This window comes from Chiloscyllium plagiosum, unplaced genomic scaffold (genome assembly GCF_037043375.1).
Source record: "Chiloscyllium plagiosum isolate Xiang-an unplaced genomic scaffold, Cpla_swu_hap1 HiC_scaffold_5, whole genome shotgun sequence".
In the NCBI taxonomy this organism is placed as follows: Eukaryota; Metazoa; Chordata; class Chondrichthyes; order Orectolobiformes; family Hemiscylliidae; genus Chiloscyllium; species Chiloscyllium plagiosum.
The window spans coordinates 69,487,070-69,509,747 of record NW_028270143.1 but is presented as its reverse complement, the minus strand read 5'-3'; the positions used below and the strand labels follow the sequence as shown (position 1 = coordinate 69,509,747).

The 22,678-nt window shown below is 37.6% G+C and overlaps 1 protein-coding gene across 25 annotated transcripts in view; it reads left to right on the top strand.

The window, feature by feature from the left end:
* Positions 1-22,678, top strand: part of tbc1d5 (TBC1 domain family, member 5) — a 524,363-nt gene that overhangs the window by 290,603 nt on the left and 211,082 nt on the right. For all 25 annotated transcript variants that reach the window (XM_087987287.1, XM_087987275.1, XM_087987279.1 and 22 more), the window contains 4 exons: positions 15,321-15,429; positions 19,621-19,710; positions 19,804-19,878; positions 20,648-20,715. In XM_087987287.1, coding sequence (XP_087843413.1) covers positions 15,321-15,429; positions 19,621-19,710; positions 19,804-19,878; positions 20,648-20,715 — 342 coding nt within the window. The remainder of the gene's footprint in view (positions 1-15,320; positions 15,430-19,620; positions 19,711-19,803; positions 19,879-20,647; positions 20,716-22,678) is intronic.

Below are 22,678 nucleotides of genomic sequence, written 5' to 3'. Positions count from 1 at the left end.
AATAGTATAAATACTCACCCAATCTTACTCTCACCCAGTTAGCTTCTTCCGCTTGCCCCGTGTCACTGTTTGAATCCTAACGTTAATGGATTCAGTGAAGATTTGCTCTTCTGACCTGCTCCTCACTAAGTACTCTCTGTCTGCAGTGTTCTGTGCTCAGTGATGAATTCCATCCTGTTTATGTATCCACGTAAATGATATCAAGTGTTAAAGTTTTGGCAGTCACACAACTCTATATGAATTTTCGCATTGAGGGTGGAAAAGATTAGAAAACCCTTTTATTCATTCATGGGATGTGAGCATTGCTGGCTAGGTGATTATTGCTCATCTCTAATTTTCTAGAGGGCATTTGAGTCATCACATGGTGTGTCAGGACTCATTTGTAGGCCAGACCAAGGAAGGATGGTATATTGCCTTCCCTGAAGGATATCAGTAAATCAAGTAGGATTTTAGAATAATAATGGTAGTTGTATGGTCACCATTAGTCCAACCCTTAAACTAATGTGAAGACTTTTATTTTGATCTTTTGCTGGAAGTTAGTTTTTGATAGTTTAATGCTTTCACTCGGTAAACAGTTTAATGCTGTGTTTGAAAGGATTTTTATATGATTCTCAGTTATTTTTCATGAGTAAGGGAATTTGTGCTTAAAGCTTATTTTATTATAAATGTGTCTGGAGCTTCTAAATTAAAATTGCTGATCGTCTCAGCTTTAAAAGCCATTAATCCTTGATTGCAATAATGATTAACTTAATGTAAGTACAGCCTATTTTTATGGTATGCTTTTCAATAGCTACTAAGTACATTTTCTTAATATAATAATGTTATAGTAATTACTGGATAGCGATACTACAGAATTTATATTTTCATGCTGCAGAGATTGCTGCTGCTAAGTTCTTAGTTCTAGCTATATAATGTACCTGTATCTGAACTTCACTGAGTCAGTTTCACACGACTATGCCTTCCAATCAACTCGTCCAGAGATATTATACACCTCTGGAGCAAGCAGTACTTAAAAGCAGGCCTCTTGTCTCAAAGTCAGGGACAATGTCACTATAGAGCCTAGAGCCCTTCTGTTTTTGCACTAGTAATTAATGGTGTAACCTGACAAACCTGCAAGTAATTGTGAACACCAGATCCTTTGTGCTGCTAATTAGAACACAGCATTTAATAGAACATGTTTCCCAACAGTGGGGTAGGAGTGTCCCACATGCAATCACAAGGTGTGTTATCGTTCTCAACAACCCACCACCTCATAAGCCATTAAGTTTGGATTACAACAAAGTAATGGTCACAAAAGTGAAATCAATACGTATTGAGGGACCCAGGTTGTGACACTGATGGTATGGACATGTATTTAAATATCACAACATATTTTGAAAATAGCAGAACAAAGGATATGTTGTTGCACCTTTTTGTGCTGCACTCATCAGGACAAATGCAAAAATACCAAACTTCAAACAGTCTCAACGATTTATATGACAAGAGAAAAGGGTGTTGATTGATTGACATATCATCTCTGGCTGAAGTGTTTCCATGAATTAAGCAATGGAGAACTGCAAATTCAAAAAAGGTGCAAGGCTTGAACATATTCTTCTTGATTCCAGAGAATGGGTCCTCCATTTAAATGTATGTCATTTCTAGTAAACATTTATCAGCATGATTTAAAAAAATTGAATTAATATTTTAAATAAAATGACTTCTTCAGAGCTAGAGGCAGTCACTACGAAGATGTGACTGTGGAAAAAGAAGTTTTGGCAAACACTTTATCAGTACGAGGAAGAAAATAGAAAGGAGAAGGTGAACAAGCTGAATGGTTCGAATGGAAATCTGATTGGAGAGAAGTGGGCATACCTGGAGCAGAAGCAACAGCAATGAACTAAATACTAAGGAATGGGAAAATACTGTGAATGTGATCTGGCAGCATCTGTGGAGAGAAAAAACAGGTTTACGTTTGAAGTCCATTGATGATTTCCGGATTCATATCTTGTTATATTAAATTGTTTGTTAGTGTATCTATTAACCTATTCAGGATTGTGCACCAAGTATTGCCCAATTATGGAGTCACATCTAGCAGGCATTGTTTTGGGTTTTGCAAGTGGGAGCTGGTAAAAGACTGTATTTTCTCATGTTTCCTATATTGGCACTATTAAATGTTGTTTATAATATTTCCTTAATGTAAGTATTTGTATAGTTATAATGTTTAAAAAAACTTCGACCATATTGTTGAAAACTTGAGAGTGAGATAATGTCTCAAATCACATATGGTGTGTGTCATTAGATCAGAACCGATTAGCTCAACATTTTTTTGCATCATAACTTATCAATGGTGTGAGCTGATGAAAATGTGGTGAGGCAGACAAAGCACTTGCAATGTTCGTGAACAGCAGTTTGCATCTCCTTAATGAGATTTAATCTTATATAAAAACTATGAGCAGAAGTTGAGAAGGAACATGACTTAGAGTAGGCACGTTATAGTTATGTCAGGTAGGGAAAGAGAAACTGAGGGAATGGAAGTTTGATTCAAGGGAGTAAAAAAGAGAATGAAGAATGAATGAAAATCTCAACAATTTAGTAAATGCAGGAATAAAGTTGGTCAGTTTTTCTGGGTTTGAGATTATTGACACTGCACAAGCAATTGTCAAGCCTTTGAAAAGGTACTAAATTCCAGCCCCAAAAATGGTAATTTCAATGGGCCAAGGTAACAAATTCTTAAAATTATCAAGAAGGCTAAGGACAAAACAACATTTCTGCAAAGTAGAATTCAAAAATTAATCATGTTCTGGTGATTTAGAACTTGAAGTATTTCTCTTAATTCGCTGAATTAGCTGACTAACTTGTGCAATAATATGACAAGCTTTGTTAACACACTTAGTTTTTCAGCAAGATCCAGTCCATTAATTTTATCTTGATCAGCTCTCATAGTAATTCGATAGAAGAATCTGTTCCTAGCTTGCAAAATACATAATTGCCTCTGTTTTATTTGTTGAAAAATTCTAAGGAATATTTTGTGGGGGATAAAAAGAAATAAAACAGTTTACTTTTAAATTGTTTACCTACCCTTCTATACATTTCTGCTTACCAGAAATTTATGTGAAGCTGTTGTTCTGAATCACATGTTCTGTACACCAAAACTAGACATTGATGGAAATCTTGGGTTTCTCATATTTAATTTCTTCCAGACCTAAGTGTAAAAGGCAGCTTTAAATCTATTTGAAAAATGATTGTTTTTGCTATAGACAGTGCTGGAGTATCAAATGTGCTTCAAGGAAATTGTTTCCTTGGCTAAAGTAACCTGAGTGAATCTCTGTCATTATGATATTTGTTCAGTTCTGTAGAGAAGAGCCCTTCAGCTGCTGATTTCTCTGAAAGTAAAAAGAAGTACTTAAAAAGTGAAACACATAGAGATAATTAGTTTACATTGGAACTACTTGTCTCCACATTTCCCTTTCCTTGAAAGGATCTACTCTAATTAAAATAAGTATTCATTGAATAGCTGAAGTTTGAATTATTTTGGTACACGATTAGTATTTCAGTCCTCAAATGGTTATTATGAACATGGTATGGCCAGGGGAGGTTCATAGTTTCAGTTTAGCTATAACCATTCTACAATATTTCATTTCTGTACACTTAGTTTATGTACTAGGCACCTGCTGATATCCCCACTGAGCTGAATTACTAACAAACAACATGTGTTTTTTTCTGTTTTTCCCAAGAAAGCCATTCTCTTTCTTCTTGACATGAGGAATTTGAACTTGGGGAAGCTGAAAAAAAAATTCACAGATCACCAAAATCTTGATTTCTTCTTGCATGTTTTGAATAAAATTATCTTTGCAATGAAAATCATTGCTGTTATTTTGTTTCATAAAAATTAGCATTGCAAGTCAGAATAACTGGGCTTAACCTGGCTGTGTACAGTCATGTGCAATGAGAAGTCAGTACATGGCTCTCCAGTTGATGAAACCCTAAATGGTTTTATGATATTAATAAATTCAACTAAATTGGAACAGGGAGAGAAACACAAACAATGACTTCTATAGCAGTGAAGGTATGCTATAGTTTATGTACTTTCTTTTCAGCTGGTAAAATATCTTTTGGACACCTTATAATGCCAACATATCATTTTTAAATATGAGGACCAAAATTGTGCATAGTGCTCCAGGTGTGCCTCACCCACAACCCTGTGCATTTGTAATAAAACTTCCATATTTTCAAACTCCAGCAATAAAGGCAAACATTCTACTTGCCACTTTAATTATTTCCTGTCCCTGAATGCTAAATTACTTATTTCATAAGCAAGATCACCCATATCCCTCTCCACTGCACTTTTTTGGGGTCTCTCTCTAATGAAATAATAGTTTGCCTTTTGATTATTCCTATCAAAGTGCAAGGTCTCACACTTTCCCATATTAATCTCCATCTACCAATTTTTAGCCCACTTAGTTAACCTATATACATCTGCTTCCAGATTCCTCATGTCGTCAGCACAACATACTGCCCTCCCCGCCAAGTATTTTTGAAAAATCGGCAAATTGGGATACATTACACACTGATCCCTCCACCAAGTTATTAATATAGATAGTAAATAATTGAGGTCGTAGGTGTGATCTCTCTTCCAACTTGAAGATCCATTAATCCCTATTTGGTCATCCCTTTGTCTTCCTCAGTCCATGGCCCATTATATAACTTTTTATGTGGCACCTTAGTAAACATCTTCTGAACACCCAAATGCATTGCATTGCCCTTTATGAACACTTGGATTTCACCAGTTTCCTCGTTTCCCCTCCCCCCACCCTGTCTCAGTCAAATCCATCAAATTCAGCACCGCCTTCCTAACCTGCAATCTTCTTCCCGACCTCTCCGCCCCCACCCCAGTCTGACCTATCACCCTCACCTTGACCTCTTTCCACCTATCACATTTCTGACGCCCCTCCCCCAAGTCCCTCCTCCCTACCTTTTATCTTAGCCTGCTGGACAAACTTTCCTCATTCCTGAAGAAGGGCTTATGCCCGAAACGTCGATTCTCCTGTTCCCTGGATGCTGCCTGACCTGCTGCGCCTTTCCAGCCACACATTTTCAGCTCTGATCTCCAGCATCTGCAGACCTCACTTTCTCCTTTATGAACACTCCTTGTTACATCCTCAAAGAACTCTGGCAAATTTGTTCAACATGGGTTTCCTTTCACAAAGCAATGTTGACTCACTTTTTGGTAATTTTATGTAAATGATTTGGATGTGACTATAGAAGGTATAGTTAGTAAGTTTGCAGATGACACCAAAATTGGTGTTACAGTGGTCAGCAAAGACGTTACCTCAGATGCAATGGGACCTTGATTAGATGGGCAGATAGGCAAATGGGCGAAGGAGTGGCAGATGGAGTTTAATTTAGTTAAATGTGAGATGCTGCATTTTAGTAAGTCAAATCAGGGCAGGACTTATACATTTAATGGTGAGGTTCCTGGAGAGTGTTATTGAACAAAGAGGCCTTGAGATGCAGGTTCATATTTCCTTGAAAGTGGAATCGCAGGTAGATAGGATAGTGAAGAAGGTGTTTGGTACACTTGCCTTTATTGGTCAGAGCATTGAGTTTTGGAGTTGGGAGGTCATGTGACTGCACCGGAATTGGTTAGGTCACTTTTAAAATACTGTATTCAATTCTGGCCTGCCTGTTATAGGAAGGATGTTGTGAAACTTGAAAGGGTTCCAAAAAGATTTACAAGGACGTTGTCAGGGTTGAACTATAGCCCTAGCCTACTCAGCCTCTACCTATCTTCCTTGGAGCATCAGAGGCTGAGGGGGAGACCTTATTAAAATTTATAAATCATGAGGGGCACGAATAGGGTGAATAGCCAAAGACTTTTTCCCAGGATGGGGGAGTCAAAAACGATACATCATAAGTTTAAAATGAGACGGGAAAGATTTAAAAGGGACCTGAAGGACAGCTTTTTCACACAGTGGTGCATGTATGGAATGAGCTGCCAGAGGAGGTGGTGCAGGCTGATACATTTACAACATTTAAAAGGCGTTGGGACTGGTGCATGAATGGGAAGGGTTTAAAGGGATATGAGCCAAATGCTGACAAATGGGGCTAGATTAATGTAAAATATCTGTTTGGCATGGATGACTTAGACTGAAGGGTTTGTTTCCATGATGTACAGCTCTATGACTTCAATTGATTGTTATTAAGTTTTTTTTGAGTACCCTGCTATTTCTTCCTTAATAATGGAGTCTAGCATTTTACCAATGACTGCTGTTAGGCTAACTGACCAATAGTTTGCAAATTTTCTGTCTCCTTCCCTTCTTCAACAAGGACATCACATTAGCAGTTGGAATCTAGTGAGTTCTGACACATTTCGACCAAAGTCTGTGGAATCTCTCTAGCTACTTCCTTGAAAACCTTTGGAAGCAGGCCATCAGGTCCTGGTGACATGTCTCTCTTCAGTCCCAATCGTTTGTCAAATAAATTTGACTGTTGTGATAGAGACTGTTACAAAACCTTTCCTCCTATTAGCACCATAGTTATCTGATATCTTTGGGTTGTTTATAACTTCCTCCACTGTGAAGACCAATGCAAAATATTGGTTTAATTATCTATCTTTGCCCTGTTCTCCATTGTTAATTCCCCAATTCCATCTTCCGAGAATGACACACTCACTTTAACTATTCCTTTTGTATATACCCATAAAGGTTTTTGTTGTTTGTTGTCAGCTTAGTTTCAGAATCAGTTTTTTTTTCTTTTTCATTAGCTTTTTCGATCATCAAACACCTTGCTATTCCAGAATATGGAAAATAAATCAGAAAATCCTTTGGTATTACTTTTTCTCATTGTGTGACTTTCACTGTAATTAAGGTGCTGAGCTCCTGCAACAGGATCTGTACCTCTCTCGGAGGAAAAATGCCAGCATTAGCCATGTCTTTGCTCAGCCATTGTAATAATTAATTCCAGTTTGCTGCCTGCACTTCAACTTCTGCTTTCATAATCGAGTACAACTCTTGTGGCTCCTTACCAATATGTCCAACCCACCACAAAATGTCCCTGAGATTGGGTTCTGTGGCAATATTTGCACTGTGCCTGTGGCCAGTTTGAATTAAGTAGAAATATACTCAGAAAATGGACAAGTCTATCAACCTGAGGTGAAGCAAAAGACAACACTGTAGTTTAGCTCAGTTCTTCTGTAGTTGGATTTAAGGCTAACAAGTTATATAAGCATATTTGTTTTAAAACTGGGATTTGAGAAGATTGTAGAAGTATGACTGAGAGATGACAAACCATTACAGCATGTTTGTTTTGTGTATCATTAGAAGATCTCAATGGTTAGCACTGGACCAGTTGTCTCTCTGTGGTTTGGGGCAATTAATTTCTAAATGTTCCCATTGGAGAATTTATTCACTTGTATATTAATGAAGCACAGGTGTTTGTTCCCTCATGTTTCTGAGCCTTGGAGCCATATTTAAGTTGTTTATCTATGAGTTCACAGCAAGTACTATAAGTTTGTTGTGGCATGTAACCAGTAGTAAAAATGATCAGACAAACTTGGCATTTTTCATTGAGTATATAAGATTAATTTTAACTTTGAATACTTAATATAGATTTTACAATGATATAATTTTACTTTGATCAGGAGCCTCTTGTAAATACTTTCACACTGCTGATTGCTCACTTTATTTTTAGAATTCACTTTTGATATACAGTGCTTTAGTGATGCTAATCAGTTATAGAGTCATTGGGATGTACAGCATGGAAACAGACCTTTCGGTCCAATCCGTCCATGCCGACCAGACATCCCAACCCAATCTAGTCTCACCTGCCAGTACCCGGCCCATATCCCTCCAAACCCTACCTATTCATATACCCATCCAAATGCCTCTTAAATGTTGCAATTGTACCAGCCTCCACCACATCCTCTGGCAGCTCATTCCAAACACATACCACCCTCTGCATGAAAAAGTTGCCCCTTAGGTCTCTTTTATATCTTTCCCCTCTTACCCTAAACCTATGCCCTCTAGTTCTGGACTGAATAGTTTAAAGGGTCTTGACCTTAAACCTTGATTTGTGCCCACTGTGCTGGTTGCAGATTTCTTATGTCATTGACCAGAAATGTTCATTTTGTTTCTCTCTCTCTCGATACTGCCTAACCTGAATATTTCCAGCACTATGTTTTTTATTTCAGATTTTCAGTATCCTCAATTGTTTACTGATTCCTCAAGAGAAAACTTATGTAATTTTCAAACAGCCTGTTCTTACAAAATAAAGATGAAACACCATTCCACTGATGTATCTGTGAGAAATAAGAGCAGCAGTAGGCCATTTGGCTGTGCCAAACTTGGCTTTGCTATTCAGTAAGATCATGACTGATCTGATAGTGGCTTTAAGTCAATTTTCCTGCTTGTATGATTTCAGGTTTTGCTTTAATTGTAAGACCAAAGACAATTACAATTGTAGATTGGATTGAGCCCCAAACAAAAGGTTTACTAATCCTGATTAGTTACAAGACCATTCTAGGTAATTCTGTTTTCACAAGTTGAACAGAATGTATTTAGTTTATATCAAAACAACTACATAATAAGGTAAAGGACCCTGTTGATTCACGATGGAATACTGGCTTGCAACTTTCATCTAGTTGTAGTGTTGTATCTTGTGTACTCTTTTGAGACACATTCTCCTTCTGTTTTCTTCCTGCATATTGTACCACTAAGGACTAAGTCTTTTTTATAATCTGATGTATTTCTTAAGCAACCTGTTTAGGAATGTTACAATACATCTTTGGAGCAGGTAGGGCCTGCTGACCCGGAAGTAGCAACATCAGTGCTGTGCTACAAGAGTCCTAAAAAACAGGCCTTCGGTATGTTATAATCAACCTGTTCAGAGATTAACAATTAGGACTTGAACCTGGGCCTCCCACTGCATGGATATAGACACTACCACTGCTCACAAGAGAGCTTTTATAGATTATATACCTCTGCAACAGGTGCTTTCATGCACAACTGAATGGCTTTTATCCCCAACACCAAATCATGTTGCTTTCCGCCACCACTAACTCACCCTTCCAATTTATTATAAATTTACCTACAAAACCTGGTAAAAGCAATGCAATAAAAGCTAGACCTTAATAACCCATCTTAGCCACTATTACCTGTGCAGGATTGAAGAAATCCTGAACAACAAATAATTTGTTAGTACATGACTAGTTAGTTTATGATCAATCTCATCTTAAACACTGTATGCCCACATTCTATAAAATGGTTTCTATAAAATTAATAGACATAGAAGAAGATAAGGGAGTACAATATAGGCAGATCATACCATACAAAATGTACCAGATTAGCAGAATAGAATGCATAGTACAGTGTACAGCCTTAGACAAGGTGCAGAGAGAGAGATCAACATTAACATTTTAGAGATACAGAGAATCTTGATTATCCGAATGAGATGGGCAGGCAATATTTCGTTCAGATAATTGATTATTCAGTTAATTGATTCAATGCCTCTCCTTTGGGGCTCGGAGTTTTCTGAAGTTACCTGTTTCCTCGCTCTGCCTGCCTTGCTCCCTTTCTCTGTCTCAGGGTTTGTTTCTGAGCAGAGACACACACTTATGTGTAAGGGACCTGCAGCATTGCTGAAGCCCCTCTTCCCCCCACTCCCCCATCAGTTCAATGGGGTTGTCGCAGCTGCCCCGCAGCTATCCCTGCCCGCTCCCAACCACGCTGCTCCGTCCACGCGGCCAGACTGGAGACCAACAGTAAGACTGCTGCTGTCTTTGCGGGGTGAGTCTCCAAATAGTACGTGCATATGCGCACACGCGCCACGCAGCCACACACGCAACTTTTTACTGCAACGTTTTGTCAAGTTCAGCCTTTGCCCTATACAGGAAAATGATGGAGAGATGATCTGTGGAAGGTGGGGTTCAGGGTACACATCTGTGGAGAACTCCAGGGAAAGTGTGGGGGGAGAGAAAGTGAGGGTAGGAGGTCAGTCATTTGGATATGTGCCTGGGTTCACATCGATGTCCAGAACTGTTCTCGGCAGCATTTCAGTAAACCAAGTTCGTTTTTAATTATTGTAAACAAAAGGTGTGATCAGTGTTGGAAACACGTCTTTGATGTAATGTTTCTTTCAGGACCCCAAGACCTCCAATATTCTGATAATTAATATTTGGATAATCGAGGTTCCTCTGTAACACTCAATAGTCTGATAACAGCAGGGAAGAATCTGTACATACATGTGGGCGGCATGGTGGCACAGTGGTTAGCACTGCTGCCTCACAGCGCCGGAGACCCGGGTTCAATTCCCGCCTCAGGCGACTGACTGTGTGGAGTTTCCACGTTCTCCCCGTGTCTGCGTGGATTTCCTCCGGGTGCTCCGGTTTCCTCCCACAGTCCAAAGATGTGCAGGTCAGATGAATTGGCCATGCTAAATTGCCCGTAGTGTTAGGTAAGAGGTAAATGTAGGGGTATGCGTGGGTTGCGCTTTGGCAGGTCGGTGTGGACTTGTTGGGCCGAAGAGCATGTTTCCACACTGTAATGTAATGTAATCTTTAAAAAAAAATGTATTCAAACCTTTGGATATTCTGCCTGATGGAAGAGGGTGGAAGAGAGTATAACCAGGGTGGGAGGGATCTTTGATTATGTTGGTTGCTTTCCCAAGGCAGTGGGACGTATCGATGGAGCCAATGGATGGAAGGGTGGTTTGCATGATGGACTGGGTTATGTTCACAACTCTCTGTATTTTCTTGCTGTCTTGCGAAGATCTGTTGCCAAACTACGCTGTAATGCATTCAGACAGGATGTTCTCTATGGTGCATCTATTAAAAATTGGTAAGAGTCCTTGTGGACATGCCAAATTTCCTTAGCCTCCTGAGGAGGTAGAGACGTTGTCGTGATTGTGGCTATTTTCACCGAGCTGGAAGTTGATTGGCGTACCCACGGTGAACGTGCCCCCGGCACCCGAGCTACAAACCTTGCGTAGTGACCTTGTGTTTTCTTGACTGTCATGTTGATGTGGATGAATCAGGACAGGTTGTTGGTGATCATTTATCACTGCAACTTGATATTCTCCACCATCTCCACCTCAGCACCATTGATGCAGACAGAAACGTACCCTCTACACTCTCCTGAAATCAATGACCAGCTCCCTCATTTTACTGACATTAATGGAGAGGTTGTTGTCCTTACATCGTGCCACTAAGCATTCAACCTCTTTCCGGTACTCACTCTCTTTGTTGTTTGAGATCTGACCTACAACAGTGGTGTCATCAGCAAACTTGTAAATGGAATTGGGGTGGAATGTGATATAATAAACAGCTCACAAATTAAACCTTCCTAGTCAGTTAATACAGAAATACTTAAAGTCAGATGTCATATTCAAAGGTGAGAGAGTATAGAGAGTGCCAAAAAAACTTTTGAGAAGCTGAAAGAAATCCTGCCAAATGAAATCCTGTTGGCCACCTGTGACTTCACAAAACTCTTTTTTACTGTGGTAATTGATGCTAAGCCTCTGAAGTGGGTGCAGTCTTTTTATGAGGAGATGAATTTCACATGGATAGTTCGGATACTTTTATTTTGACAATTACTGATTGTTTGTTTTAAAGAAATCTACAATTGAAAAGAACTTAATGGTAAGGTTCTAGGTAGTGTTGCTGAACAAAGAGACCTTGGAATGCAGGTTCATAGCGCCTTGAAAACGGAGTCGCAGATAGATAGGATAGTGAAGAAGGTGTTTGGTGTGCTTTCCTTTATTGGTCAGAGTATTGAGTACAGGAGTTGGGAGGTCATGTTGCAGCTGTACAGGACATTGGTTAGGCCACTGTTGGAATATTGTGTGCAATTCTGGTCTCCTTCCTATCGGAAAGATGTGAAACTTGAAAGGGTTCAGAAAAGATTTACAAGGATGTTGCCAGGTGGACAGATTGGACCGAGGGGTCTGTTTTCATGCTGTACATCTCTATGACTAAAAGCCTGATATTGTTACTGGATCCAAAATGTTTTTAAATTTATATTCATCATTATTGTAGCTAAACTGGCTATATACACTGGCCATATTCCCTTGCATTTTGCATAAAAGCTTAAGAAAATGCAAGATTCAACCTTGTAGCTTAAAGATTGTATAGATTGCTGGGAAGGATAATACTATTGTTTATGCACCTTTCGGAATTTAATGATGAGTGGATGTGTGAAATTCTTTACTGCAGAGAATTGTTGAGGCTGAGTCATTAAGAATATTGAAGGCCAAGATTGGCAAACTTTTAATCAGTATCTGAATCAGGGGTTTTGGGGAAAAGTCAGGAAAGTCGCATTGAGTATTATCAGATCAGCCATGATCTCACTGAATGACTGGGCAGACTCAATGGGCGGTTTGGTGTCTTCTTATTTTCTACGTCTTATGATCTTATAGCTTAATTACGTCACTTCCAACTGTCTCCTGAGTGGTTCTTTAAGATGTCAATTACTGATGAGACCATTCTTCTTATGATGATTTGTTTCTGTTATTTTTGATTTTTCACTAAGATAGTTGGACATTTTACAATATCGTCTTTCCTCATTAGTTCAGCATGGCAGGATGTATGCCGACTTGTCCTCATGACTGACAGCCTGCACTCAGAATCTCAGATGAGGATTTCTCACTAAAACATCTTATCAGTGACTATACATTTTTAAATTCAACCTGCTGGGTGGTTTTTCTAGTGACCATTGATACTTGGGAAAGTGTTTTTCTAAAACAAATGATAAAGTTGGGTATAACCTCAAATGATAAAATACAAAACTTATTTAGAAGATTGCCAAACTGTCCTTAAAGACTACATAGAATATATGAAATCTGAATAATTGTATAATAGTGATTAGTGTGGATGTGCAATTGATAAAATCTTGAGTAACAAAAATCAAAAATGATTTATACATAGTCACAAAACTAATTACCTACTTTTTCAGGACTTAATGTTATTTCAAAGAATGCATCTAGACAAAAATCGATTGCTCGTCTATAAAATCAAGACCACAAATTAAAACTAGTCAAAACTAGAACACAACTGTTATTTTTTTTCCCCCCTTTTCACACAATGAGCCTTTTCGATCTTCCTCTCCAAGGACAGCGCCAGTTACTTGATCAGGATTTAATCATGAATAAGGGCAAGGGTTTGCTCATTTAACTTTGAAAGGCTGCAATTCTCATTCTGTCCTATAAAAATACGTGCCGTAAGCAACATTCCCTCTGAGCTGCATGCAGCCTCTCCAAGGATCTGGAGTTTGCAGCATTGGCTAAGTAGCTGCCACACTCACAGCTTGGAATTCTGCTCAGAAGAAAAGGAAATTAGCAAGCACATTGGTAGGACCTATATTCCCTTTAAAGTAAGGCTGGGCTACAAGTTGGATCAATCATGAGATACGTAAGTGTCTTATATTGACTGCTATTAAACAGAATGTAATTGCTCTCTTCACTTGTTTAATCAACTCATGACATATTAAACAATAACTCAATCCTATGTGTCTTCTACCACATAAGACTTGAGTCCTTTGTCAGTCAAAATTCTATCTAACTCAGCCTTCAGTATATTCAATGAACTGAGTATAGGCTGCACTGCACTGAAGTGGAATTGTGTTTGACAGATTTGTTAAAGATCTTTAATGATGTGACTGTCAGTGTGGATAAAAGACATTTCCTGTCATGAGGGCTCTGGAACTGGCAGGCCTTCTTTTAAAATAAGTTGGAGCCATTTAATGTGGAATTAAGGGCGAATTCCTTCTCTTAAGGTTGTTACACTTTGTATTCCTCTTCCCCAGCCAGCAGTGGATGTGTTTCGATAAAAATGATTGCTGGTCTCTAAAGAACCACAAATTAAAACTAGTCCAAACGAGAACACAACAATTATTTTCATTTTCCATATTTTGAATATTTTGCAAGTTAAACAGACTTTTTGTCCACAAGGGACTCAAAAGCTTTGAGGGACAAACAGCAAAATGTATTTAAGTGATATAAATAATGTGATATTCGAATGATTTAAATGATGAGTAGTTGCAAATTCGGAGATGAAGAAAGATCAGGGTGTCCTCGTGCATGATTTGTGAAATGCTAGTATGCAGGTTGAGCAGGTAATTAGATCTAATAAAATGTTATCATTTACCATGAGATTATGTGTTGCTGGAAAAGTGCAGCAGGTCAGGTAGCATCCAAGGAGCAGGAGATTCGACGTTTCGGGCATGAACCCATGCCCGAAACGTCGATTCTCCTACTCCTTGGATGCTGCCTGACCTGCTGTGCTTTTCCAGCAACACATTTTCAGCTCTGATCTCCAGCATCTGCAGTCCTCACTTTCTCCTATCATGAGATTATGACTCAGTTAAACAGGGCATTCATTAGGACAGGTGGACTCTATATGGTTTTAGTTGCATTATTTGAGAAAGTATGTACATGCATTGGAGTCAGTTCAGAGGAGGTTTATTAAACTGATACCTGGGATGGTTGGGGCCTCTTAGTGGAAAGGTTAGATAGGTTAGGCTTGTTGCCTGTTGTGGAATAGACTAGAACCAGAGGCCACTGTTTAAAAATAAGGAGTCACCCATTTAAGACAGATGAGTGGAGATATTTTCTGAGGATGGTGTCTCTTTGGAGCTCTCTTCCTCAAAAGGCATTGGAAGCAGATTCTTTGACTATTTTTAAGGCGGACTTGGGTTTTTGGTAGACAATGGGATTATCAAGGATAAATGGAAACATGCAATCCAAATCAGTCATCTTCACATTGAATGATGGAGCAGAGTCCAGAGGCAAAATGGCCACCTTCTGTTTCTCGTTCATATGTTCATATGTTCTGGTGTTTCTTCCTCTTGTCCTCAGTCAATCTACTATTTAAGACAATTAAAAACTCCATACCTCATATATTGTCTTTACTGTATAGAATTAAGCAACCAATCTTTCTTGGTTCCACTCCAATGTGGTCAGTACATCTATAGCGTTGCCTCTTTCCATTCTTGAAGTGAAAATTTTCTTTATACACCCAAAGTCATGAGACATTTCAAAAGTAAGTGAGTTTTGAAATGCAGAGGAAATTGACTCCAACATTATTAAAGATTACTTGATTTTTAAAATAATATGAATAAGATGCACCTCACCATTTAAAAAAAAATGTTCAAGTCCCAAATAGCTTTTCATTACTTTTATGTGCTAGCCTTGCTCAAACTTGCGTAATCAAGGACAATGCAAACTGCTATCTATTTTACATTCTTTTTAATGAGTACTGACATGATTTCAGCTATAACGGAGGAAGATATTGAATTGAGTTATTTGAATGAGTAATTTCATGCATTTATTTTATTTTATTTTATAATTATTAGCAAAGAATGGGAAGAACTATTTGGACACAGTAATTATTTTGCAAGAATAAGACTGAAGGGGATTAATGGTCAGCTGAGAAGCAGCAGGTTCCGCAGTGTTTGTTGGAAGGTAACTTCATTTTTTACTTGAGATTTTAAGTATTATTGTGAAAAACTTCATTGGGCCCAATTTAACTAATTAAAATCCATTTCACTTTTACAGAATTAAAATTAGGCCCATTGACTTTGTAAAATATGTACAGTTTATTTCATATTGTCTCATTGAGTATTCTTTATGAACCATGTCGCAGATGTGTATGAAAATCTACTGTACTTAAATGTAAATATTGCTGCTATAAGAGGAACCCATTTTTGTTTTTTTTTTAATGATGGGCTTGCTTTCTGAGGTAATCCTGCTTTTAGAGCCAAAGGTATATTTTAAATGAGACAATGTCACTACATGTCACTGACCGCCCAGATATTCTAGTCTCCAGATAGTCAGAGACCAGGCCTATCCTCCAAAACCCAAGGGATCCCAACACACACCCCAAGGCAATGACTATGCAGGAATTGCATGACAAATTTGAACTTTTGATGGGCAAATACGCTGAGTCTGAAACCTTCAAAAAAAAAACTCCAACTCTGAGTCAGAGTTGGAGAAATTCTGGGATATTTACCTATCATATCAAAATATGGCAGTTAGTGTCATAAAAGGGGAACTGAGTTTGACCTCTTCTGGTTTACATTGACACCTGCCTCATTTTCAATGATGAAGGCTCCAGAAGTCTGGCCTAAAAATATAGTAACAAGTTCGTGTGTATTTTTTCCTGTGTTTAGCATTGGTCAGAACTGCTTCACTTCCAATTGGCAGATTGGACTTTTTATATTTTACTCTTGTTCCTAGTTGAATCAGGAGGAGTAAGTCATTCTAATCAGCCTTCAGCCTGCTCCACCATTCTTTATGTTCATGCAGATCCTTGATCTTAATGCCATATTCTTGCTCTCTCTCTGCCTATACCCCTTGATGCCTTTAAAATTTAAAAATTCAACTCTTTCTTGAATTTATTTAGTGACTTCTCTGGTAGAGAATTCCACAGGAACATTACCCTTTGAATGAAGATACCTTTCCTCATTTCTAAATGGTCTACCTCATATCCTGAGACTGTGACCCCTGGTTGCAGACTCTCCAACCAAGGAAAACATGCTCCTTGCATCTAATGTATTCTGCCCTGTTAACATTTCATATATTTCCATCGAATCCCCTTTCGTCCTTAAAAATCACAGTGAATAGAGGCTGAGTCGAACTATTGCTCTAGCGGCTAATAAATTTATGTTTTTTTTACATGTGCCATTATGTAGGAAAAATCTTGATGTAACTTACGTGAGTGGGTGCTACACCCACCACCCCCAATCAAAATACACTTTCAAGAATGATTTAATTTGTTAATGAATCCATTAATCCAAAATAAATTCACTGGAATTATGTCTTGAACGTAAACAAATTTGACGCTGGTACAGAGCAGAAATATTGCAAAATGTGACTGGAAATTTGAATTTTTTATTTTAATATAAAAGTTATAACCTGTGGCATCAGCTTTCTTTTGTGATCACTTCTAATTGTGATAATTGTTATGAAGATGTGAGTATGCCTTTAAGAGAGTTAAAAGCAACAGAACTACCCGACACAGCACCAAGTGTACTCACAAAAGTAACAGTATAACACTGGATTGAACAAATCAATTAGTTTGTTGCTTGGGGACAAAAACAAATTCAAATTCAGCCAATCAGTTTAAATTATACCCAAAACGTATCAAACTCCAATCAAGTTTGAATTGAATATATTGACAATCTTAAAAACCAATGACACAGTGTGATACTCTGGAGTATAAGACCGGAGAAAATTGAACAGTTGAGAGGAGAACTGCCACGGTCTAGCATGTAAGCAGACTGCCTGAAAATAATAGCTCTCTTATAAAGGCACCTTTTCAACCAATAACCTGTAATCCAGAAATTCCTAAACAGAAGAAGACACAGGAAGATCTGAAGACAAGACCAAAATCTATCTGGTTTTGAGATAAGAAGTGTTGTTTTGTAAATCGTAATTGGGAGTTTTATCAGACTAGTGTTATAGAAGGAAAAGTTGTTAATTTTTACTTTAAATAGTTCTTGGCCACTCAATTTTTACAGTTTACTGCACGGGATAAATTCTTTCTGTGTTGCTGGTTATAAATTAAGCAGGAGAGTTTACCCCGTATCGTAACATAATACAGGACCAGACTAAATGCAATCAGAAAATCATTTTCATGAACTAAATCATTGTTAACATATAGTGGTTGAGAATTATAGAATTTGTTATTCTGAGTGAATAGCTTAAGTTAAATCTAGTTGCTAAGAAAATTGTTCATGGTGTACTAATAATTTAAACATGCTAATTGAGTTATAATTCTATCTTTTAAAATATCATATTACAAGAAATTATATTTGTCATGTGTGTATGTTAACCTGTACAGTATAATGGTAACATTTGTCTACAGTTGCTGTGCCAAAAATATTATTAGCCCCTCACATGCATTGTACCATTTCTCTGTTTAAGTTGCAAGATGTGCAAAGACTTTAAATATTCTGTTTTCAAAAAAAAAATTCAAATGTTTTTCATAATTTACTTGGGGTCATCAGTACCTTAAATTTCAATGTTACTATTATGACATCTGTCCAACTGCTTGATGTCGAACTCTGCTGCATACCTAAAATCTTGTATTTCATTTCTAATATGTTAGGAGAGACCAATATCTTACAAAAAACTTGTTTTGAGTTACTAACTGGAAGGTTCACTCCAGCAAAAAAAAAGTAGGACTTTTACTGTAACATACAAACTAAAAGCAGCATTTTGCAGGCGATAGTGGCATTTTAGTTGTGTAATTGGGTCAGTCCTCCAGTGGCCAAGAGTAATGCTCTGGGAACATGGTTCAACTCCTATTATGGCTGCTGGTGGAATTTAAATTCAATAATGGATCTGCATAATATAAAGGACCCTCTCGTGAGATTTTCTTAAAACTATTGTCAATGGTTATAAAAACCATTTGGTTCGCTAAATGTTCTTTAGGGAAGGAATGCTACCATCGTTACCTGTATGGCCTACAGCTGAATCTAGACCCATGGCAATGAGGTTGACACTTAAGTAACCGAGCAAGCCATTGTTTCAAGTACAGTTAGAGAGGTAATAAATGCTAGCGTTTCCTGTGACACCCACATCCCATCAAGGAATAAAGAAAAATATGGCACTTCCTACCAAATTTTATTCCCTCAAGCAACTGGTCAGTGAATACATCTCCTATAGGAACAGTGTTAACCATATCTTCAGGGAGTGATTATAATCGCTAATCATACTAAAAGGTGAGTGCACTAAGTAGTCATTGCAAATAGCAGTCAGACCAAGTGATCACTTTGCATTGGACCCTGGAGTGCAGTGGATATTTTAAAAGAAAAAAACTGCCTGAAATTGTCATATCCAAGAAAGCTGTCTTCTCTATCAGTAATTCCACTCCAATATGTTGACTGGTGTGCTAGGTTGGTTCTATTATTGCACTACTGGCAGTGCTGGAAATTCTGTTTTTTATTGTTCTCCTGTGTGGCACATTGCATGCCTGTATTCAACGTAAGTGAGAAGACAAATTATTCTGATCTATGGTTAGAGATGTGAGCAAAGCCACAATGTGGGAAAATGCATTTTTTAATGACTGTTTTATCAAGGGTTTTAATACAGGTTGTTCTGCTATAACATGTGTTTCATTAACACAAGTTTGTTGTAATGCAGTTGATAAATTGGGACACTTCCTAAAGTGCAAAATTTTGAAACTTATTGGCTTTAATGCGATTAAATCGGCAACACTTAAAGCACTGTTTCTAAAGCATGAGTTTTTATAATGGAGTGGTTGCACAAGAATGCAACCATTACATGATAGAAGAACTACCTATTAGTAATACTAATCATATGATCAAATTATGCTCTCATTCTGTCTAATTCACATAGTTTGTGTCATGTATTTTGGTTTGCAAATGTAACAAATCTTTATTACTATTGGACTTAACATCTCTTTGTAATATTTGGTATCTGCGTAACTATAATCATAAGGGCTAATCAAACTCGCTAACGTTTGTCAAAAATAAGCACAAGTGATCTCTCATTTCAGCATTGTTAATTTTTTTTTAATAATACTTGAGTGATATCTTTCTTCCCCAATGGATTCATTTTTCCCACTGGAAAGCAATGATATACTTTCTGTTTAGTTTGTTCTAACTGTTAAAGTTTGTGTTCTTGTAGCTGTTCCTGGATGTTCTGCCTGAGGATAAAAAGCAGTGGCTTAATAAGATAATGGAATTAAGATCCCACTATGAACAGATAAAAGAAATTGTAAGTGGCTTTATTTATTTTTCCCCTATCTACTTGTACCGAAGGATTTTTTTTTAGTAATAAAGTATCAACGAGCATTTTGTCTAACCACAGCATATCACAAATCCTCGGAAGGCAGCTGGACAGCAAGATCTGGTTGTGAACAACCCACTTTCACAGGATGAGGGGGTGAGTATGATCAGATTTTTCATTGGCATTTAAAGTCTTCAAGATTGTTCGTAATCCTACAATAGCTTCAACTATTCAGTAAAAACAAATAAAATGCATCTTTCTGTTAATACATAAAACCAAATAACCTATGCTCTGCCTAAAATCTACTGTAAAGGATGTCATAAATGCACACTTAGAAAATTATTGTCGGATTAGGCAGAGTCAGCAAGGAGTTACAAAAGAGAAACCATGTTTCGCAAAACCATTGGATTTTGTTTTAAAGGTATATTACGGTAGCTCAGTGATTAACATTTCTGTGTCGCAGCACCAGGTCATGGGTTCAATGCCAAGCTTAGGTGACCATCTATGTGGAGTTTACACATCTTAGTGTCTGCATGGGCTTTGGCTGCGTGCTTCAATTTCCCCTCACAGTCCAAAGATGTGTGTGTTAGGAAAAACCTTGAAAAGGAGTTTTCATTTTCTAAATTAAACACTTTTCATTTATTGATAAAACATTGCCATTTTTAAAGAAAAGGATTCAATACTAGTTGTTGACGTATGTTTTAGTAATGTTTTAGCAGAACACTCTTGTACCTCTTTACAATATAATGTCAGGTTATCTTGGTTTGGAAAACTCCCAAGCATGCAAGGCTGAAAGCAGGTACATAATTGACAAGGATGTGAGTAAACAATAGTGATAATACTGTATCAAGTTACAGATAATTGGTAAAGCATCTGTTTTGGATTTTTTCTGTTAATATTTTATTGTGTGTCTTTTTTTATCTAGAGTCTTTGGAACAAATTTTTTCAGGATAAAGAACTTCGAGCAATGATTCAACAAGATGTAACTAGAACGTAGGTGCAAAACTAGTTCTGAAAATAAACTATAAGATGCAAACGATGTTAGAATTTAAGATACTCGTTTTCAATAAATTGCAGGCCATATTATTTACTTTTTGTGATTTGTCATATCTGCGTAATTAACAGATGCCCTTCATTATAAAGACAATTTCCAGACAAGACTTTCTATAATATAAATTTTATATATCCTGTGTGTTTTTCATATAGCTTTTAAGGAGAATGAACTTTTATTTGAGTGAGAGAAAATTCTTAGCAGTTCCCAATACTGCACAAATTGCTTTTTGCAAATATTCACATTCAGTTAATGAAAAACAAGTTCAAGCAATATGCAATCTGAATCTTAAACTCAAAGCTTACTGATTTAGTCAATTGCTAAAGCAGTTGAACTGCTGGACCACTGCACTAATTAAAATTAAGATTTTTTTTGTTGTGTGCAAAATAGCATGGAGACTTACTCAGTTATTGATGGGTATGATGTTGTTATTCTGTGTTGCAGCTTTAATGTGAGATAATTTCCACTGTATAACTGTTCATGAACATGTAACAATCTGGACAAGCTTATGGAGGACATGCAATTTTGAAATAGGAAATATTTTGAAACCCCGACAAGAATATTGTAACACATCAATTGTGACTCAGTCACAGTGGCTCAATGATTAGCACTTTTTTACTGCTGCCTCAGTGCCAAGGATCCAAGTTCGATTCCCGCCTCGGGCGACTGTCAGTGTAGAGTTTGCACATTCTCCCCATGTCTGCATTGGTTTCCTTCGGGTGCTCCGGTTTCCTCACACAATTCAAAGATGTGCAAGTCAGGTGAATTGGCCAAGCTAAATTGCCCATAGTGTTGAGGGGCGTCTAGGTTAGGTGCATTAGTCAGGGGTAAACGAAGAGTAATAGAGTAGGGGTCTGTATGGACTTGTTGTGGCAAAGGCCTGTTTCCACACTCTATGGATTCTATGATGCTCAAGCCCACCATCTTCTGAATCCAAGTCCCATTCGAGAACCTTGAGTACGAAATAAAGGCAGATGCTCACATGCAATACTGAAAGACTGCTGCACTGTTTCAGTTGCCATCTTCTGAATGAGCTGTGAACTACTACTGTGTTTACACTCAGGTGGTGCCAATGTAAAAACCTCCATTGGCACTGAAGAAGATCAGGAGTGTTCTCTCAATCATTCCAGTCAAATATTTATCCTCAATCGACATCTAAAAATAATATCTAGTCATTATCACATTTCTGTTTGGAATTTATGTTGTGCATAATTCTGATATTATCTTTCTTGCATACAGATCTTTCTGTTATAATGCGTGTTTCATTAACATGAATATGCTATGACACGATTGACGAATTGGGGATATTGTTTCTAAAGCGCAAAGTTTTAGAATGTTATTGGTTATAACACGATTGTTGCTGCTAATACACTATTTTCTTATAACACAGGATTGCACGATACTGGAACTACCATGTTATAGCAGAACTGACTGTACTTCAAGTATTTCATTAGCTGTGAAGCATCTGCAGGCGATTAAAAGCATAATATTGATGCAAGTTGTATTGCAGTTTCTATAAAGAAAAAGATGAGTGGCTATGTATGTATGTATGAGTGAGAAACAATGATTCTCTTAATTACATATCCTTTGTTATAGGTAGGCTTTAGTGCAAATTCAATAATTTTCAGAAAGTGCATTAAACCAAGAGGAAGCTTCTAGAATTCTGAAGCTACATTGATGAACGAACAATGACATATCCAAGTCAGGATAGCTTTTTATTTAGGAGGAACTTATGATGGTAGCATTCCCATCATCCTGTTTTTGTTCTTCTAATTTTACTGACTGCAGGAGTGAAAGGGGTTGCTGATGAAGCATTTGTGCATCATGCATGCAGATAGTGCAAACCGTAGGCACAACGTTTTACTGATGAAGAGCTTGGATATTGAGTGGAATGATTGCCAATTT